This window comes from Capra hircus, chromosome 2, assembly GCF_001704415.2.
Source record: "Capra hircus breed San Clemente chromosome 2, ASM170441v1, whole genome shotgun sequence".
In the NCBI taxonomy this organism is placed as follows: Eukaryota; Metazoa; Chordata; class Mammalia; order Artiodactyla; family Bovidae; genus Capra; species Capra hircus.
Window position 1 is genome coordinate 127,574,030 of NC_030809.1, and position 22,956 is coordinate 127,596,985.

At 37.1% G+C, this 22,956-nt stretch overlaps 1 protein-coding gene across 1 annotated transcript in view; it reads right to left on the reverse strand.

Annotated features, from left to right (window-relative positions):
* The window catches only part of TFPI (tissue factor pathway inhibitor), an 84,788-nt gene that overhangs the window by 25,313 nt on the left and 36,519 nt on the right, over window positions 1–22,956 (reverse strand). The window contains exons 2-3 of the mRNA XM_005675872.3: window positions 18,965–19,098; window positions 12,419–12,616 (exon numbers count right to left, since the gene is read on the reverse strand). Coding sequence (XP_005675929.2) covers window positions 12,419–12,616; window positions 18,965–19,073 — 307 coding nt within the window. The 5' untranslated portion in view covers window positions 19,074–19,098. The remainder of the gene's footprint in view (window positions 1–12,418; window positions 12,617–18,964; window positions 19,099–22,956) is intronic.

Consider the following 22,956-nt stretch of genomic DNA (forward strand, 5'->3'; position numbering starts at 1 on the left):
GATATTAAATTAGTTAAATTATTACAGTATAACCATGAAGTCACCTATGTTTTAATATAATAATGTCTCAAAAACTATTTTAAAACGTTCTAACCCACTTATAAAAATAATAATTCATGGTGAAGTAAATTTGCTATTCAAAATATCTATGGTTAAAATAGATCTTTATTAAAATAATGTGAAATATGAAAGTAATTCAAACAGCCTACTTGGCCTGTAGAAATAGGTCATTTGTACAGAGGAATGGGAGTAGAGGTGAAAGGAACCAGAAATACCTCCTTTCCTGATTCCTTCTGCTGCCAATTATCTTAATCCAATTATAAGTTTCATTATTATTTCCAAATACAGAGGAGGAATGAAGCAAAAGATACCTGTGATGTCATTTTTGGTTTAATCTCATAGAATAATTGGAGTTACTCCACCGCTACTTGTCTTTAACCCACTGTATTTCAAGTATGGAATCTAAATTTTAAGTTAAATGATAGCTAATGAAATTCAGATTGATATATACAGTTTTAATTTGTTCATATAAACATAAGGAAACTTTTTTTTCGTATAATCATTTGTTTTATACAGAAAAGCTTTGGATAAGGCAGTTTATCACTATTTGGATGGCCAGAGAGACATAAAAGGTTGTAAAAGGTCGGGGGGGGGGGGAAGAGGTCAGAGACAACGAATATGAGTATGAGTTGGTTAGATACCCCTTTCAGCCAGTGACCAGTCAGGTTATTCTCTGGACAGTAAAATGTCTATGAGTGATAAGGTGACGTGGCTCAACTCTTTTCTGAGCTTTACTATGTTTTATTCAATACTCTTTTTAAAAAAGCTCTGCGTGTGTGTGTGTGAAATTCTAACTGCATTTTAAATGTTAAAATCTGATTTTTTTTATTGTAAATAACCAACTTCTAGTTAATGCTTTTAGATAGTGGACTGTCACAGTAAGCTTACATTAAAATATAATGTGCAACTATTGTGTCATATTTTTAATTTATGAAAGGAGGGAACGAATATAGAGTGCTACTGACGAGAGTCGTAGAGATACTTGATCTCGATGCTCAGGCAGTATTAAAAGAGAACTTGTTCCTTGCTGGTTTCATCCTAAGTCAGAGTAATTCATCTGGGAAATGTGTAACCAATTCAAATAATGTGTTTTAGCACATTCGTATTATAGGTACATTTAAATTATCCTCAAGAATCCTGAGAACAGCCATGGACATACAATTTATTTTTATGCCACTTGTAGTCTGAAAACATAGATAAGGTTTACAGCTAATTATCAAAGATATTTTCTTAGATTTATACAGAACATAACATTTATTAATGATGGTATAAGAAGTAATGGCAGTATATTTTACTAATTAGTTTAATAATTCCTTGAATTCTAATATATATGAATTTACATTTTAACTTCTCATTAGTAATATTAAAATTAATTCACAGTTCTCTGATTCTTTGCCAGCCTAGCCTCAAGGGAAGCCCGTGAATACTGGAGTGGGTATACTATCACTTCCCCAGTGGATCTTCCAGACCCAGGAATCGAACCAGGGTGTCTTGCATTGCAGGCAGATTCTTTACCAACTGAGCTATCAAGGGAAGCCTGCGATAATTATTGTATACATTTTAACAACTGTAAAAAAAATATTTTTTGCCCTATTCTGTCTTCATCTTTGTCTTTTCTGTTGGGAACAGGAAGGGTAAAATCTGAACAGTAACTTTTAATGTTTCTTATTTGTTGAAGTCAGCCTAGAAATTTTCTAACTAGACAGGAAAATACTCTATGGGCAGACTATTCTTGTTACTAGGTAGGTGTTCACTGTGCCAAACAAATAAAACATAAAATAACAAAGTTAAAAATTAAGATAATGGAAAATGTATTTACATACTCTTTAATTCCCTGTGGAGAAAATTCCCATGTAAATCCTTATGAAAAACCAGAAGTCACAGTTAGCCTAGTCAATAAAATAGTAATTAATATAAACAGCATACTTGTGCTTAGTCGCTAAGTCATTTCTGACTCTTTGTGACCCCGTGGATTCTAGTCCACCAGGCTCCTCTGTCCATGAGGATTCTCCAAGCAAGAATATTAGAGAGGGTTGCCATGCCCTCCTTCAGTGGATCTTCCCTACTCAGGGATTGAACCCAGGTCTCCTGCATTGCAGGTGGATTCTTTACCAGCTGAGCTACCAGGGAAGCCCCCTGGTATAAGTATAAACAGCATACTTACTAGAGCCTTTAAAGATGTTTTAGGAATTTATAGTCTATGATTTAATTGTAAACAGTCAACCCTGCTGCAGAGGTGGACTGGCTAAAAAGTTAAATGGGAATTTGATCTCTTTCATCTAATTCTTTTAATTTCCACACTTTATACACTTAGTTTTCAAAAAACTAATAATTAAATTCAATGTTGTTTTAGTTGCTGTTGTTTAGTCGCTAAGTCTTATCTGACTATTTCGTACTGTAGCCCACCAGGCTCCTCTGTCCATGGGATTTCCCAGATAAGAATCCTGGAGTGGGGTACCATTTCCTTCTCTAGGGGATCTTCCTGACCCAGGGATCGAACCCACGTCTCCTGTATTAGCAGGTGGATTCTTACCACTGAGTCACTAGGGGAGCCCAGTTTTGTTCAGGCTATGGGAAAAAAACCAACTAAACCAAAAGACAAACATTTTGAAAGCCATGTGTCTAGAAACCAAAAAACAAACTATATTTTAATGTTTTCTACCTTATTAACTTTGTTATTATGTCTCTATTATTACGCTGGTAAATATGCCACACAAAACTATACATATTTGGAAACAACTGATAAACCACCTTTATCTGCAAAAGGACAGCTGAGGATACATATCAAACTGAACACATTTATAATTCCTATTCTGTGAAATACTTGGCTTGAATTTATTCTCAGGCATGGCAATTTATGTCATAATTTTCAATGGTCTCCCAAATAAAACAAAATTTCAGCTTCAAAGATATAAATCATATATTATATAAATATGATATAAATCATATTTCTCCTTTCACTTCTATCAATTGTTTCTTTGAAAGTTTTCAGGTTCTACAGTTGAGGCATACACACAGACAGTGAGTGTTATGACTTTTTGATTAATTGACCCTCATTCCTATAAAATATCTCCCCTTTCTTCTGCCAATATTCCTAGTCCTATAGTTTACCTCTACTAATCATTCTTATGATCTGTGCTTGCAAGGTGTATCTTTTTTCATCTTTTAAATTTTAACCTCTGTGTCCATATTTTTAAAATGTCTTTCCTGTAGACAACATGTAGTTAGTTCATGATTAGTTTTTTTGTATTGTCTACTATAAGCCTTTTCTTTGAGTGATGATACCATTAAAATTTAATGTAGTTATAATCATGATCGCACAAAAATCCTTAGGTCTTTGTTTTCTACTTTACATCTGTTTTCAGTTCCTGTTTTTCTGGATATTTTTTAGAATTGGTTGAATATTTTAATAACAATTTTACCTTCACTATTGGTCAATTTGCTATATCTCTTTTATTTTTAGTGACTATTCTGGGACTTTTAATATGCATCTTTAATTCATGGCAATTTGACTTCAAATAATTTATACCACTTTCACCTGTAGTATCAGAACCATACAACAGTAATTTCATATGTTCACCCTCCTATTTTTGTCCTAAATCCTCTAAAATTGCTCACAGTGCAAGTCTGCTAGCAATGAATTTTCTCAAATATTGATAATCTGAAAAAATTATTTATCTCCATCATAAGGGTATTTTTAGTAGATCTCAATTACCAGTTGGCAGTTTATCTTTTCCTTTAGCTCTTTAAAGAAGATGTTCCATTTTATTCTCTTGTGAATTTTTTCTTCATGAGAAATTGGTATTCTCTTGGTCTTTGTTCTGGCATGTATAATTTTTATTTTTTTATGATTTATTTTTTAGCCACAATTTTCAGCAACGTGATTCATTGACATGGCTTTTTTTTTTTGTATTCATTCTTTGATTGATTTTGTCAAGGCTCTTGGTTCTGAAAGTTAAAGCTTTCATCAAATGAAATGTGGATATCATAAAAATGTGAATAATTCTTTGCCAATTTCTTGTTTGCATATCTTCTGTCCCAAGTGCCAGAACTCCAATTATACATTTTGACAGGCTCCTTGACTGTGTTTCATGGGTTACTGTGCAATATTTTTTGTTGTTTGCTGGTTTCACACTAGGTGTGCTTCATCTTGAACAGTTACCTTTGTTCTGTCATCAAGTTTACTGATCTTTTCTTCTGTAATATATAACATACTTCAAGTATATCTGGTGAAATTCTTATTTTATAAGAAATTCAACTATAAAAGCTCAACTGTAGAAATTCATCCATAGAACCTGACAATTTTCAGAGAAATAATCGATAGAAGTTAAAGAAGAAATATGATTTATATCTTATATTTCAAGTCTTTGAAGCTGAAATTTTGTTTTATTTAGGAGACCATTGAAACCTAGACAGCATATTAAAAAGCAGAGACATTACTTTGCCAGCAAAGGTCCATGTAGTCAAAGCTATGGTTTTTCCAGTAGTCATGTATGGCTGTGAGAGTTGGATTATAACGAAAGCTGAGCACCAAAGAACTGATGCTTTTGAACTGTGGTGGAGAAGACTCTTGAGAGTCCCTTGGACTGCAAGGAGATCCAACCAGTCCATCCTAAAGGAGATCAGTCCTGGGTGCTCATTGGAAGGACTGATGCTGAAGCTGAAACTCCAATACTTTGGCCAGCTGCTGCAAAGAACTGACTCATTTGAAAAGACCCTGATATTGGGAAAGATGGAAGGCAGGAGGAGACGGGAATGACAGAGGAAAGACATGGTTGGATGGCATCACCAACTCAATGGGCATGAGTCTGAGTAAACTCTGGAAGTTGGTGATGGACAGGGAAGCCCAGCATGCTGCGGTCCATGGGGTCACAAGGAGTCGGACATGACTGAGTGACGACTAAACTGAGAATGATGACTTGGATTTCTTATTTATATATTGTACTTTTCAGAAATCCTGGAGTGTGAAGTCAAGTGGTCCTTGCTGCTGCTGCTGCTGCTAAGTCGCTTCAGTCGTGTCCGACTCTGTGTGACCCCAGAGACGGCAGCTCACCAGGCTCCCCCATCCCTGGGATTCTCCAGGCAAGAACACTGGAGTGGGCTGCCATTTCCTTCTCCAATGCATGAAAGTGAAAAGTGAAAGTGAAGTTGCTCAGTCGTGTCTGACTCTTAGCCACCCCATGGACTGCAGCCCACCAGGCTTCTCCGTCCATGGGATTCTCCAGGCAAGAGTACTGGAGTGGGGTGCCATTGCCTTCTCCCAAGTGGTCCTTAGGAAGCATTAATACAAACAATGTTAGTAAAGGTGATGGAATTCAAGCTGAGCTATTTCAAATCCTAAAAGATAATGCTGTTAAAGCGATGCACTCAATATGTCAGCAGATTTGGAACACTTAGCAGTGGCCGCAGTACTGGAAACGGTCAGTTTTCATTCCAAAACCAAAAAAGTGCATTTACTTCACTTTTATATATTCTACTTTTCTCCTTATTATGTTCCTGTTTTCTTTCAATCCTTTACCATATTTATAAGAGCTAGTTTAACTTTCTTGTCGGCTAATGTTGTCATCTTGTCTGTTAGAATTGAGTACTTTTTTCCTAATTATGGATCAACTTTGCTTCATCTTTGAGTGCTTAGTATTCTGGGAAGGGGGGGATATAGATATTTTTGAATATTATGCTGTTGGCTGCTGGATTTTATTGTCTTCCATCAAATAATGTTTTAGTGTCAGTCACAGCAAACACCCTCCTCCAACAACACAAGAGGCTACTCTGCACAAAGACACACCAAAAGGTCAACACTGAAAGGAGATTGTTTATATTCTTTGTAGCCGAAGATAGAGAAGCTCCATACAATCAGTAAAAGCAAGACTTGGAGCTGACTTTGGCTCAGATCATCAGCTCCTTATTGCAAAATTCAGGTTCAACTTGAAGGAAGTAGGGAAAACCACTAGGCCATTCAGGTATGACCTAAATCAGATCCCTTATGATTATACAGTGGAAGTGATAAATAGATCAAAGGGATTATATCTGATAGACAGAGTGCCTGAAGACCTATAGATGGAGGTTCATAACATTGTATAGGAGGTGGTGATCAAAAGCATCCCCAAGAAAACAGAAATTCAAGAAGGCAAAATGGTTTTCTGAGGAGGTCTTAAAAATAGTTGAGAAAAGGAGAGAAGAGAAAGGCAAAGGAGAAAAGGAAAGATACACCAATCTAAATGCAGAGTTCCAGAGAATAGCAAGGAGAGATAAGAAAGCTTTCTTAAGTGAAAAATGCAAATAAATAGAGGGAAATAACAGAATGGGCAAGACAAGAGATCTCTTCAAGAAAATTAGAGACACCAGGGGAATATTTCAAGCAAAGATGGGCACAGTAAAGGACAGAAATGGTATGGACATACCAGAGCAGAAGAAATTAAGAAGAGGGGGAAAGAATATACAGAAGAGCTATACAAAAAAGATCTTAATGACCTGGATAGCCACAGCGGTGTGGTCATTCATTTAGAGCCAGACATCCTGGAGTGTGAAGTCAAGTGGGCCTTGGGAAGCATTACTACAAACACTGTTAGTAGAGGTGATGGAATTCGAGCTAAGCTATTTCAAATCCCCAAAGATGATGCTGTTAAAGTGATGCACTCAATATCTCAGCAAATTTGGAAAACTCAGCAGTGGCCATAGGACTGGATAGGGTCAGTTTTCACTTCAATACCAAAGAAGAGCAATGCCAAACAATATTCAAACTACTGCCCGATTGCACTCATATCATATGCTAGCAAGGTTATGCTCAAAAACCTTCAAGCTAGGCTTCCATACTACTGAACCAAGACCTTCCAGATGTAAAGCTGAATTTAGAAGAGGCAGAGGAACTAGAGGTCAAATTGCCAACATTAGTTGGTTCGTAGAAAAAAGCAAGGAAATTCCAGAAAAACATCTACTTCTGCTTCACTGACTGTGCTAAACCCTTTGCGTGGATCAAAACTAACTGTGGGAAATTCTTAAAAAGGTGAGAATACCAGACCACCTTAACTGCCTCCTGAGAAACCTGTATGCAGATTAAGAAGCAACAGTTAGAACCAGGCATGAATAACGGGCTGGTTGCAAATTGAGAAAGAAGTATATCAAAGCTGTATATTGTCATCCTGCTCATTTAACTTAGATGCAGAGTGCATCGTGTGGAATGCTGGGCTGCAAGCACAGGCTGGGATCAAGATTGCTAGGAGAAATATCAATAACCTCAGATATGCAGGTGACACCACCCTCATGGTAGAAAGCGAAGGGGAACTAAAAGAGCCTCGTGATGAAGGTGAAAGAGGAGTGAAAAAACCTGACTCAACATTCAAAAAACTAAGATCATGGCAAATAGATGGGGAAACAATGGAGACAGTGGCAGCTTTTGTTTTCTTGGGCTCCAAAATCACTGCAGAAGATGACTGTTGCCACGAAATTAAAAGACACTTGCTGCTAGGAAGAAAACTATGACAAACCTAGACAGAATATTAAAAAGCGGAGACATTACTTATCCAACAAAGGTTCATATTGTCAAAAAACCATATTTTTTTTCAATTAGTCATGTAGGGATGTGAGAATTTGACCATAAAGAAGGCTGAGTGCTGAAGAATTGATACTTTTTATTTGTGATGCCACAGCAGCAGCAGCAGACTCTTGAGAGTCTCTTGGACTGCAAGGAGATCAAATCACTCAGCCCTAAAGGAAATCAGCCCTGAATTCTCATTGGAAGGACTGATGCTGAAGCTGAAACTCCTATACTCTGGCCACCCAATGTGAAGAGTTGACTCACTGGAAAACAAGCTGATGCTGGGAAAAATTGAAGTCAGGAGAAGGGGACTACAGAGGATGAGATGGTCAGATGGCATCACTGACTTGATGGACAAGAGTTTGAGCAAGCTCCGGGAGCCAGTGAAACACAGGGAAGCCTGGTGTGCTGCTGTCTATAGGGTTGCAAACCTGGTCACTGCTGTCTATAGGACACAAATGAGCGACAGAGCACAACAATTAAAGAAGTGCTTTTTTGGCAAGTAGTTAATTACGAATTTTTAAGGCTTGGTTTAACCTGCACTATGGCAGGGGTTAAGTAGCTTTTACTCTAGGTCTAATTTCATTCCAGTATTAAATTAAATGCAAATTTTCTTTTAATTGTGGGAGCTCTGGGAGGTGTTCCACTTACAAATCTCTTTAATTACGTTCTCAGTTCATGGAATTTCATCAAGTACATGCAGCTTTATTATTCAGCAACAAACTCAGTGGGACCCTTTTCCAGAATTTTTAGCTTTTTCACTTTGTATGTCCATTCTGTTTCACATACTGTCCCTCAGAACCTAGCCACATCAGTTTACCAGTCTCCAATCTCCACATCCTTTACCAGAGAGACTAGTGTGCTATGCCTGTACTTCCCTCTTATACTATGGTCCAGAAGTTCAGGTCAGTTCAGTCGCTCAGATGTGTCTGACTCTTTGAGACCCCATGAACCACAATATGCCAGGCCTCCCTGTCCATCACCAACTCCCGGAGTCCACCCAAACCCATGTCCATTGAATCGGTGATGCCATCCAACCATCTCATCCTCTGTCATCCCCTTCTCCTCCTGCCCTCAGTCTTTCCCAGGATCAAGGTCTTCTCAAATGAGTCAGGTCTTCACATCAGGTGGCCAATGTATTGAAGTTTCAGCTTCAACATCTGCCCTTCCAATGAATATTCAGGACTGATTTCCTTTAGGATGGACTAGTTGGATGTCCTTGCAGTCCAAGGGATGCTCAAGAGTCTTCTCCAACACCACAGTTCAAAAACATCAATTCTTCGGTGCTTAGATTTCTTTATAGTCCAACTCTCACATCCACACATGACCACTGGAAAAACCGTAGCCTTGACTAGATGGATCTTTGTTGGCAAAGTAATGTCTCTGCTTTTCAATATGCTATCTAGGTTGGTCATAACTTTCCTCCCAAGGAGCAAGCGTCTTTTAATTTCATGGCTGCAGTCACCATCTGCAGTGACTTTGGAGCCCAGAAAAATAAAGTCAGCCAGTTTCCACTGTTTCCCCAAGCAATTTGCCATGAAGTGATGGGACTGGATGCCATGATCTTAGTTTTTCTGAATGTTGAGCTTTAAGCCAACTTTTTCACTCTCCTCTTTCACTTTCATCAAGAGGCTCTTTAGTTCCTCTTCACTTTCTGCCATAAGGGTGGTGTCATCTGCGTATCTGAGGTTATTGATATTTCTCCTGGCAATCTTAATTCTAGCCTGTGCTTCCTCCATTTCAGCGTTTCTCATGATGTACTCTGCATAGAAGTTAAATAAGCAGGGTGACAATATACAGCCTTGACATACTCCTTTTCCTATTTGGAACCAGTCTGTTGTTCCATGTCCACTTCTAACTGTTGCTTCCTGACCTACATACAGGTTTCTCAAGAAGCAGGTCAGGTGGTCTGGTATTCCCATCTCTTTCAGAATTTTCCACAGTTTATTGTGATCCACACAGTCAAAGGCTTTGGAATAATCAATAAAGCAAAAATAGATGTTTTTCTGGAACTCTCTTCCTTTTTCTATGATCCATTGTATGTTGGGAATTTGATCTCTGGTTCTTCTGCCTTTTCTAAAACCAGCTTGAACATCTGGAAGTTCACAGTTCACGTATTGCTGAAGCCTGGCTTGGAGAATTTTAAGCATTACTTTTCTAGTATGTGAGATGAGTGCAATTGTGTGGTAGTTTGAGCATTCTTTGGCACCGCCTTTCTTTGGGATTGGAATGAAAACTGACCTTTTCGTCCTGTGGCCACTGCTGAGTTTCCCAAATTTGCTGGCATATTGAGTGCAGCACTTTCACAGCATCATCTTTTAGGATTTGAAGTAGCTCAGCTGAAATTCCTTCACCTCCACTAGCTTTGTTCATAGTGATGCTTTCTAAGGCCCACTTGACTTCACATTCCAGGATGTCTGGCTCTAGGTGAGTTTTCACACCATCTGATTATCTGGGTCATGAAGATCTTTTTTGTACAGTTCTTCTGTGTATTCTTGCCACCTCTTCTTAATATCTTCTGCTTCTGTTAGGTCCCTGCTATTTCTGCCCTTTATTGTGCCCATCTTTGCATGTAATGTTTCCTTGGCATCTCTAATTTTCTTGAAGAGACCGCTAGTCTTTCCCATTCTATTGTTTTCCTCTATTTGTTTGCACTGATTTCTTAGGAAGGCTTTCTTATCACTCCTTGCTATTCTTTGGAACTCTGTGTTCAGATGGGTATATCTTTCCTTTTTTCCTTTGCTTTCACTTCCCTTCTTTTCACAGCTATTTGTAAGGCCTCCTCAGACAGCCACTTTGCTTTTTTGCAGAAGTACCTTCATGCAGAACACTGGGGAGACTGGAAACCTCACCTCAGTTGTTTCCCTTCCCTCAGAGATCACGATCATGTACTGCATTTTGATCACTGTCTGTAAAAACATTACTTCATACATTTTTCCCCCCAGTTTTTAGTTATTTACATTAGGAGAGAAATTCAGCTCCAGTTACTACATTATAGCTGAAGATGGAATATTCTCCTTAGGTAATGTCTTTAAAGTTTAGTAATTCTTTTTCTATATATCAGCCATATTCTTAACTATAGCTTATTATATAAAATACTCAGATATTCAAGCAATATTGTCAATGACATTTGAAGACATAACGAGGAGATGGGGGCATAGGACATATATTATTATGGTAGTAGTTAGCTATTATATAGTAATATAACTATTATAGTTATATTATATAATAGTAACATTACTATTATAATATATAATAGTAATATAACTATTATAATTATATTACTTGGTATTTGAAAAAATATTACAACAGGACACTCACTGAAGAACAAAATGATTATATTTGATTAATTTCTGAAGAAAAAGGTAACTTGTCACAATGGTGAAATAAGAGATTTTTAAATTATAAATGCTAAATAGATATGTGTTTCTGGAAATAGTCCTGTTGATGAAAATAAGTAGGCTGCTACATGAGAAAGTGAGGATTACAAAGAATGAGGCAACCTGACCTCTAGCCAAGGTACTGAATTTGAGTGATACTCAATACAAAAGGATACTTGGCAGGTATGGAAGAGGGAAAGGTATAGAAATCTGTGATGGATGGAAAATGACCAGGCAATCACAAAACCAAATGTACAGGGTAGAGAGAAACACCGAACTGCCTAATCTGTGTTAGCAACATTTTCCAGCACATCTACAGAGAAGAAGAGGGAAGTAAGTGCTCTGAAATAAATACATTCACATCATTTCTTTTCTGTCAGCTCAGGAGCATACAACAATCATAGGGGGAGAAAAGCTCTTTCTTTTCACCACACTGAGATTCTTCCCACAAGCCAAGAGCATCATGATGCCAAGGCTGCTTTGTAAAAGCGGTGTGGGAAAGCATTATCAGTGTGAGAATGCTAAGCCACCTGCTTTGCAAAAAACAAGACACCAGTGTTAAGTAAAGAAACCCTCCATAGACTTACACAGTAATTCAGCTCTAAGAACATGCAAGGCAGAAATCTGGGTCTAGAAACTATGGAAATAAGGCTAACTCAGGATTTTCTATCTCTCAAGTAGCTCTCAATTCAGAAGAATAAAGTTGAGATAAAATTGGACAAGTAATTTTTCAGAATTTAGTCTAAAGAGAGAAAACCACATAAAACATTGTAATTTGTAGAATTTAAAAAGTTTTAATATAATTAAAAGAATAAAAGCATTAATTTAAGTTTAATAACAGAATGTGGTGTGCTTTTAATACTTATAATTTAGTAAAATATGGAAAGAAAAGTCAGGTTCAGTAAGGTCTTAATAAGCCATTAGAGATAACATTTTCTACATTATTCCAAGGTACCAAAGAGAAGGATTTAACTCTTAGAGATATATATATATATATATATATTTCTATAATTTTCTAATTACTAACTACTGAGAACCACAAAATGGATTAATTCATTATCTTGATATGGAAACAACTATGACATCATCGTGTTGAAAAAGGAAAGTCTAAATCACTGTGAATAATGATTTATTTCTTGTGAACTCATAGCTCCCTAAAGAGATGGAATTACACTTAATTTGTTGCAGATATAAAATCTGTTCTGCACACTTAAGGATTTGCTTCCCTCTTCATCATGGAGAAGTGTATAGGACAATAAGCTTAATGTATTTTATAATAACTGATACAAAAAATGAAAAACAATAATTGTTAAAGTTGAAAAAGTAAAAAAAAATTCCTTCTAATGTTAAAATAGTTTAAAAATTTTTTTCTAAAATGATCAAGTCTATGATTAGATCGAATAACCTGAAAGGTTTCTGGATGATAGTGTCTCCAAAAACCTACCTCTTGTACATTTTTGTTTGCACTCTTCCAGAGTTTCAAATCGATTCTGATTTCCTTCACATCCTCCATAAATAAATTCTTCACATTGTTGAGTGTGAATATTGAAAAAAAATCTCTTTATCATTGCTTTGCATGGGCCATCATCTGCTCTCATTGCACAAAATGAATGTATAGGTCGCACTGGAACCACCTCAGCATCTACAAGGTAAAAATAAAAGAACAACATATAATCCTTCATCAACACTGTAATAATGTTGCTTCCTTTTCACTTCCTTTTTAATACATTTTAATTTGAAGGAAAAGTACAACAATAATAGAAGAGGCTAATATAAGAAGCTATGAAAGTTATCCAAAAGGTAGATAAATATATAAACTCACCAAATGAGACAGATCTTACCAACGTTATTGAACTTTATTGATTATTAACCAACTATCAAGGGACAATGTTGAAATTTGTAATAGATTCTTACTATTGCTTAAACTTGTACCAGTTGACCAATATGTAACTGAGTCATAGCGATATCTCCCTAATCAATAGTTGCATCATTTTTTACATATAAAATAAGTCTTTAAAAGCAACAATATTAGGGCTGGTACATGACTCCAAGCATTATGAAAAAAATTAACAGGGTATCTATGTTCATATATGTGTGCATACATCTTACTACATTAAACTATTTCCTACTTATGAAAATTTATGTAATTTATTATAAATTCCAAATAATTTATTTTCTTAAAGTAAACACACAAGGGCTTCCCTGGTAGCTCAGTTGGTAAAGAACCCACCTGCAATGCGGGAGACCCCACCTCGATTCTTGGGTCGGGAAGATCCCCTGGAAAAGGGAAAGGCTACCCACTCCAGTATTCTGGCCTAGAGAATTCCATGGACTATACAGTCCCAAAGAGACTTTGTGTCCCAAACAGTTGGACACAACTGAGTGACTTTCTCTTTTACACTATACACACAAGAACTTCTTTCTATAGAAATTAATATATAATGGCATTTTAGAGTATTATATATAACTGTATATAAACAAAACATGACTTATGAAAAAATATATAGTTTCCCTTTATCACTGAAGTTAACAATTGTCAATTCAAATTCAAAAATAAGTGAAAGCATTTTCTGAGTAATATATTTTTATATAATTGTGAATGCTATTTATATTCCTATGTTTACTTGAAGACTGATAATTTTATACTTGATATTCCAAGTTGTTAGAAAGTTGTGAGAAGCTAGAAGGCTTTGCATCAAAGACACTATGTGGTACATCTGACTAAGAGATGGCTCACCATGTGTCACTGAATTATCATTTTATGTTTATCTACTCTAGATAGGGCTGACCAAATTTTGACTTATCAGTTTTACAAATGTCTGATCTTATAATCAGATCTCAGAACTATGTCAATAATTTTGAGAAGTGAGCTAGAATACAAGTATTCTGACATTGTGAATTGTAGAGGTATATTCCATTATTTCAGAAATCCCTAGGGCTTCCTTGGTAGCCCAGTTGATAAAGAATCCGTCTGCAATGCAAGAGGTCCTGGTTTGATTCCGGGTCAGGAAGATCCCCTGGGGAAGTGATAGGGTACCCACTCCAGTGTTCTTGGGCTTCTCTGGTGGCTCAGATGATAAAGAATCCACTCGCAGTGCAGGAAACTTGGGTTCGATCCCTGGGTTGGGAAGATCCCCTGGAGGAGGGCATGGCAACCCCCTCCAGTATTTTCCCGGAGAATCCCCATGGACAGAGGAGCCTGACAGGCTATACCCATGCGGTAACGAAGAGTCGGACACAGCTGAGTGACTAAGCACAGCACAACACAGCATAGCACTTCTCATATAATATGATGGTCCTGATTCCCAAGTTACAGTTATTGCGGAACTTTACAGACACCAAATCATTGCAGCCGTTCTTTAGACAAGCACCTTTAAAGAGGACGCCTGTAGAATGTGGAAAGCATTGCCTGATTTGCCATATACTGTATATGTAGGGGAACTATTGCTTATAATAATTTTTATCAGGTTTTCCTCATTGATAATTGACAATATTTTTGACTTTTCATATATGTGATGCTCTTTATCATCATGCCAAATTTTTAGTTTACATTTTATGTTTTAAGGATAGAAATAATAGCCTATTTTCAACCTGCTATTTAGTAATTGTGCCACCAGGTGGCGGCAGTGCACCACACACACAAACGGTAACTGCTCTGCAGTAGTAGCAGAGTCTGGGTAGGAAAGACAGCAAATGGTTCACGGAGACGACTGTGCGCCTGACATTTTGCAATCATGTTATTTAATAACCACAACAGCCATCTGAATTAGGCATCTTCATCTCCTCTGTGCAAATTGTAAAATAATACTGCGCAAATGAACTTCTCAGTTCACACTCTAAGTGATGGCTTTAGATCTGACCCCCAGATAATTTGATATCAGATATCTCACACCTTCTTAATAACTGAGTGATACAGTCACAGATCTGTGTGACTGAGATTCCTTAATTGACATTTAGATCAAGAATGTTGATTGAATTTTACAATTTATACTCAATAAATTTTTCTAAATTTTACTTGATAAAAATTAAAAGTTTTTTTTTTCTTGTTATTCCTTTTTCTAAAAATTTTTTATTTTGTATCGGGATAAGGCCAATTAACAATGTTCTGATAGTTTCAGGTGGACAGCAAAGGGACTCAACCTATACATATACATATATCCATTCTCTCCCAGACTCCTCTCCCTCCCAGGCTGCCACATAACATGAAAGCAGGTAATGGTTTTATAGCAATTTCCTAAAGAAAGCACTATGAATTAATTTGATTAACATATTTTACTAATTATTATCTAATTATTCATTTTTACCATTCAAATTTTATGGTATTTCTTACACAAATCCTGCATTAGAATATGCTTTATTCTTTTGTGCAGTGAGCATGTGACCTCCCACTTGAGCAGCATCATTCCTGATTGGGGGAGTGATCACAGGGCTCCTTTAAACACAAAGCCATGCCGCTACTGAAATTGGATGAATGTCTGTCTTGTTTTCACTTTTTACTTTAGATAAACCTTTTCCAAAGTTAACAGCTGTGTGCCGATCCTGTATGTCTGGCACCGAGCTGTCACGGCAGGTGTGACAGAAGCTTAAGTGTCAGTGACCTCCGCCCCACGCCCCCACTTCATGGCACATGCAGACACTGAGACTTACTTATATAAATATTAAAGAACTTCAAGATGCTGTGAGCATGTATAATAAGATACTTCAGCTGCTCTGAGGGGGTCAAGAGTAACTTTCCTTCCTGAGACTTGAAGAAAGCATTGACTGTGACAAGGATCTACCTAAGGCCATACAACTGGAAAACACACACAGGGCAATGTAACAGGAATTCAGTCTGATGTATTGAAATAAACAGAATTATGGTTCACATGTAATCATGTTCAGAATTGATTTCTTGCATTTTATTTTTCACAGTCTGAGGATTACAATTCCACTCTCCCTCCCCTCGGTCCTGGGGTATTGAGGGGAGGGCTCAGGGTAATATTTGGGGATGTGTCAGGTCCTTGTTTGTTAGAGTCCTCCTCCTCCTGGGATTTGTCTGGAAACCTGGAGCTTTAAGGTAACTTACTGCCTGGGAGTCTACATGCTACTTGACTGTCTCACTAAAAGACTGGTTTCTCTGGAAAGATAGAACACAGACATGTACTCTGCCTACTCTGTGCTAGGATATGTGCCAGCTGCTTTTATGCAATTTATATAACAGCCATCTGACTGTAGTCATTTACATCACTTATTTATAGATTAGGATACTGGGAGTCAGAGAGTTTATATAAACTCATCTAATTTTGTAAAGCTGCCATGCGACAAACTACAAATGCATACTTAGGCCCATCTGATTCTAAGTGTTATGAAATATACTTGCTTTTCTCTAAATGTTCCCTGATAGTTTTGTCTCTCCTAGTCCAAAGGCATTTTGTTTTCAAAGAAAGTTTTCACCATAATTTTTTTGTCATTTTTGTTTTGTCAAGAAGTTTCTCTATTCATCCTCCCTGCTATTTGACTTAATTTTAAAATGTCTACTATTGACTTATGACAGAAGCCATAAAATCTCGTAATGTTTTTCAATAAAATATTAGTACATTATTTCACTGAGTTTCTATAAAATGATGGCGTGACCATGGCATAATGTAATAGATGATATCTCCAAAATTAAATTGAGACAGGCATTGTGTTTAATCACTCAGTTGTGTCCAACGCTTTAGGATCCCATGCACTCTAGCCCAGCAGGCCCCTCTGTCCATGGGGATTCTCCAGGAAAGAATACTGGAGTGGGTTGCCATGCCCTCCTCCAGGGGATCTTCCCAAGCCAGGGATTGAACCTAGGTCTCCCACACTGCGGGCAGATTCTTTACCAGCTGAGCCACCAGGGAAGACTAAGAATACTGGAGTGGGCAGCCTATCTCTTCTCCAGGGGAACTTCTTGGTCCAGGAATCGAACCAGGGTCTCTGGAATTGCAGGTAGATTCTTTACCGGCTGAGCTAGCAGGGAAGCCCAGAGACAGACAAAGCATCATGCTAACACAAGATTAATTGAAAACAAAACAAAAACAAAACTGCATAAGTCTGTGCAGCCAGTCAGCTAAGTGGTCTTCACATCTGGCTTTACAATCAAGGTTTTTTCTTATCCAGCTGGATTTGGTCTGTATTTACCCAGATATTTTAAACTTGGGTTTAAACATTGATGGATTAATTTTGTTTTCTTGGCTGACTGTGGCAGTAGCAACAACTTCAGGAACCTCCTGATTAACTGGCATTCACTTTCTCAGCCTAACTGAGAGAACTTCTTGGACTAGGTGAATACTGGGAAAACTTGGACTCTTTCTCCTCCCACTTCCTAAAATGGGATTGCTTGCTTTTCTCCTATTAGGATTTACTCTAATCTCCATATTCCTTCTCTACCTACCTCCAGAATATTAAAATTTTAGCCATCCCCTTTTTTGAGAAATGAGCAGAATGAAGGATTAGATCTCATCTCATAGTGATGACATTCCTACTTTGATAAGACACATAATGGTTTTTAACTTTATTAAATAACATTCCATCTTTAGGAAAATTTCTCAAGCATATATTTTTTTCTAGTGGCATATAACAATAAGCCTCTACTTTTCACACATGGATAGGATGTGACTGACACTTTTGATCCCAGCTGGGTTTGCTTCTCATCTACCAGTCAGCTGGGGCTGCTGTAGGCTAGGCTTTCTTGCGCGGGTGGAGTTCAATCTATGGGTCCAGCTGGGTCAGACCTTCAAAGCTGTGTCTGATTTCAAATCTGCTCCCAGTGTCTGATTCTTGGGTGCAGGCTGATGTGGTGTAGGATGCATATCTGCACTTCCCCAGGCCACACTCTTAGACAGCCAAGTATAGATGAGGCCCCCTCTTCTTTGTATCAACAGCAGCACCCTGTGCATGCCTCTCTCATTTTAATTACTACACTGTACTGAAATAACCTGTCTTCCTTGTGAAATCATGACATTTTGGAGAACCCAGTCTCAGTCATCTGGTCTTCCCTGGCATCTACCAGAGTTTCAGACACATAAGATGTATTTATTCAGTCTGTATTAAAGGGAAGTACACTGAACCAAATCACACGAAAGAGCCGTAAGAGATGAAATAAAAAGGTATTTGTGGAAATCGTTTGTACATCACACACACACATATGAATAGAAGCTTTCATGTTGTTCAGTCTCTCATTATTAACAATGAGTTGAAGCTTCTATCAATAATTTACTAATTTGTCACAAAATAGTACTTTTAAGAAAGAAAGAAATCTATAATAATGATCACTACACAGTCTCCTCCTTGTTCTATGGTTCATGGTTAGAACAGTTGACCCTTGAACAACACGGGTTTGATCTGCGTGGGTCCACTTATACAGATTTTTTTTTCAGCAGTCAATACTGCAGTAAGGCATGATCTGTGGTTGGCTGAATCTGCATGCAGAACACCAGACATAGAGGAATTGTGGATGCAGAGGGCTGAGTATAAGTTACATGTGGATGCTTTACTTCACTGATGGCGCACCAACTCCTGCATTGCTCAAGAGTCAACTGCATTTTATTTTTAAGCACAGAACTTTATGGGAGTAGAACTATCTTCTATTATCCCCATCTCCTGGTATCCAGCTTGGCTGTATTCTCACACTGGTCTCATCTGAGAAGTTCTTGTTTGAGGAATATGAAGACGGGAAGGAGAGAAAAACTGAAACCTTCAATGCCTGCTGTTTCCTTTTCCTTCTCACACTTTCCCCAGTCAAAGGTGACATCAAGGTTCGTAGACAGCTATATCTATATCATTTTTTTTTACTTGCAATTTTCCAGAGATACTTCAGGTTTTAATATACAATCTGAGAAATGAGAGATCTTCTTCCCTAAAGTGACTTTTTTTGTACTAAGGTTTTGGAAAAGTATCATTTCAATAAAACTTCTTTTTCTTCAAGAAGAAGAAAAATGTATTAATTTTTGGATTAAAAGGATGAATGCTTCTAACACTTTACCTGTAATGTTTGTATATTCTTCACCTGCCGCAGGAACAGCATCAAGAGGGGCAGAGGCACAGCTAAGCAGCAGACATAGAGAAACCCCCCAAATCTGTTCTTTCTTCATTATGTTAATGAAGATTCAGAGATGTCTGAAATATAAAACATAGATATACCGAATGAATAGAGAGTAGATGTGGATTTATACACAATTTAGTAGGAATCTTGTGTATTCTCATACATCTCTGTTCATGAATTCCATAAATCATATTTAAAACATGTGTGTTAGCATTCAGTATTATAGACACACATAATTTCAATGCATATAGCTAATAATGTTCAAACACAGGTCATATTTCAGTCTCGAAAATACACACTTAAGTAGCAATAATTGAGACATGGGTAATGCTAATCAACATGACTAAGTATGTATTAAGATCCATTTTCATATGCAATTCTATTTGCCACATTTTTTTCGTAACTATTCTTTTCTGAGTCAGAACTACGTTTATTTGAAATTTTCTATCATTTCTTGAATGTAACTTTCAATTTCTGATTCCTCTTTCCCTTTGCCACCATGTTCAAAACAGAAATACATTTCTAAATGTTCATCTTGCTGCTGCTGCTAAGTCACTTCAATCGTGTCTGACTCCATGCGACCCCATGGACTGCAGCCTACCAGGCTCCTCCGTCCATGGGATTTTCCAGGCAAGAGTCCTGGAGTGGGGTGCCATTGCCTTCTCCAAATGTTCATCTTTGTTTCCTTTAAAATATATTTCTGTTTTTATACAATTTCCTAACCAGATTTTCTATGAGATTGCAAACAGAACTGCTGAAAAAAGAAATGCCTTAACATTATAGCTAGTTGTTTGCTCCGATTTTTCTCCACAATTTAAAGAGTTATCTCATGCAAAAGAGTTTCACAGAAAAGTGACTTTAAGTGATAAATCAACACATTTACAGCCTATAGGAAACAGATTTCAGGAGAAGAGTGAGACTTCCTGTTTCAAAATTATTTAAAGATCCATAGCAAAAAATAACGGAAAAGCACACTTAAAGGCTATATTTCCTTTGTATTCAAAAATGGAAGGAAATGTGTAATGTTCATGCAGCATGGGCAGAGAAAAGAAGAGAATGCATGCACATTCTCAGTCGCTGCTGCCATGGGAATCAGGAAGGAAAGAGCAGTGTTATCAGTACATGTTCACAAATGCAGGAACTGATACTCCATCAAAACAATTTAGAGAGTATTTCGTTTATGTCTATAGTGGATCATTGCTACAGTATACATCATTAAAGTGTAGTCTTAAATAATAAATAAAGTGATAAATGACAATTTGCATTAAACTTCATTAAAATCACCAGTGAAATTGATAATCCTATTTTCTTACGACACTGCAAATATGAAAATTATATTTGGTAGCAGTGCTATATACCTTCTAAATCATATCATGAAGTACTTGAATCCATATATATATGTATTTAAATGCATGCACAAATATACATATGCACCGTTGGCCTTTGACCAATATGGATTTAACTATGTGGGTTCACTTATATGTGGATTTTTTTCAATAATAAATGCTATAGTACTACCTGATCGATGGTTGCTTGAATTTTTGGACTTGGAACTGCTGATATAAGGAAACATGACATGAAGGAATTTGCATAAGGAGGGCCTAGTCAAAACAGTATGACTACTTTTCTTCCCGGACTAGGTTCACAAAGCTTGAACGCAGAAATGATAGGGAAGTGTCCCACCGCTGAACCAATATGCTTGAGGTCAAAAGCTACGGGAGATTAGCACATATTTGGTGAATTCTATAAAAGGGTCAGTAAATATGAATATGTCAAAACACTGCAAATATTAATGTAAATATCTGAGTTTAAGGGTGGAGCGGATAGGTGTAGCTCCCAGGAGAAGTGGGTTATTGCTTTCAGGAAAAAAAGGAGTTGAACAGAAAAAACTATGAGTATGCTATTTAACAAGCCATAGCTAGTTACTGACTGATACAGATCTTAAGTTCAAGTGAGCAAACTGCTAGTTCAGTGCTCTTTTTTCTCCATAATATTGCTTCTGAAAAGTGACCAAAAGCATTAAATAATACAATTTCTAAGAGCAATGTAGAAGACTGATTTGGGTGCACCACTGAAAAGAAATAGTACAACATGTTATAACATTCATAAAATTGCAATTTGTGGTGATCAGAGAGAACTGAATTAATTATATATTATTTTAATTTACTTATTTTTTAAATTTCAAGATGCATTACATTGCAAAGTGACAAGATAAATAACAAACCCAAACTGAAGCTGTGTACTGATTGACTCACTTCTTATTACATACTTGTACCTTTCTGCACTCTACTGTCTTAATAGCTGACCCCGTTAAAAATATGTATTACCCAATCTAGTATCATACACAAAAATTGACTCAAGAGAATTCAACCATCTAAATGTGAAAGGTAAAACATAATAAATGTTAGGAGAAAAAACACAGGAGAATATATTTATGATGAAGTTGGCAAGCATTTTTGAATCAGGATATAGACAGCACCAACTAAATACAATAAAATACTGATAACTGTATTTCATAAGAAATTCTGTTCATCAAAGGAAACATCATTAAGATATTGAAAAGGCAAGTTGTGAGGAAGTATTTGAAATTCATATATCTTAAGATTATATATTGAAAATGTATAAAGAACTACAAATAAATATGCAGTTAAAAATGGATTAAAGATTTGTTAAAGAAGTTGAAATGGAGGAAGTCTAATTCAGGCTTCAGAAGCAGGACAGCAATATCAGGCCTCTGACCTGCTTCTGACCTGCCTGCACACTGCCTGCATTCCGAGCCTACTGGCAAGCACAGCAAGTCAGGCAGCACTTTAGATAAGAAATGGAGTGGGTTTTGAAATCTTTTAAACCCCCAGGGCCTGGCCAGCTCCTCCCTGTCCCCTCTACCCCAAGGCCTAAGAAGTCTTAAGACTTATAAGGTGAGAGAAACAGCATTGTAAAAGTTAAAGTTATACCAGAGCTGCATTTTTGTGTGCAAACTGGTGACAGTATCAGGTTGTGCCCTGGGGTACAAGTGATTGCAATTTGAAGTCTTGCCAATGGGGTGGATGCACTGCCTGGGACCTTTTCCCAACTGGGACTCCAGATTAGTGTGAACAAGGGACTTCCCAGCACTGTTCAAATCTGGATACTGGATGGAGGAATTTGAGGATGTATGTGCTCTTATTTTTCTCTATTGTCTCTACATTTCTTCTTTTAATAATTGTATACTGAAATTAAGTTGGGCTTCCCAGGTGGCATTAGTGGTAAAGAACCTGCTGCCAATGAAGGAGATATAAGAGATACACATCTCATCCTTGGGTCAGGAAGATCTGCAGAAGAACGGCATGGCAACCCACTCCACTGTTCTTGCCAGAAGAATCCCATCAACAGAGGAGCCTGGCGGGCTACTGTCCATAGGGTTACAAAGAGTTAGACATGACTGAAGCAACTTAGTGTGCACACATACTGAAATTAAGTCAAATAATCTATTAAATATAAAAATTATTATGTGTGATCAGTGGTTTCTTTTGTTAATGAACCCTTAAACCTAAAATGAAAGAAAACATTAGCAAAACAAGTCTGTATAGGAACTTTCCAATAGATTATATATATATAGCCAATAAGCATAGTAGAAGATGCTCAACATCATTACTCATCAAAAAATACAAATTAGCACTATTGTGGGGGATACGACAACTAAAATGAATAAAAATTCATAATACAAAATGTTGGTTAGGATGTGAACATTCAATTGTTGGTTGGATTATGCTATGGTCTAACTGTGTTTCCCCAAATCTTGATGTAGAATTCTAACTCTCATAAGTTTTGGTATTAGGAAGCATTTCAGAGGTAATTAGGTCATGATGGAAGGGATTAGTGTTTTTATAAAGAGATCACACAGAGCTCCCTTGTACCTTCCATCATGTAAAGTCACAGCAAGAAGGCATCAG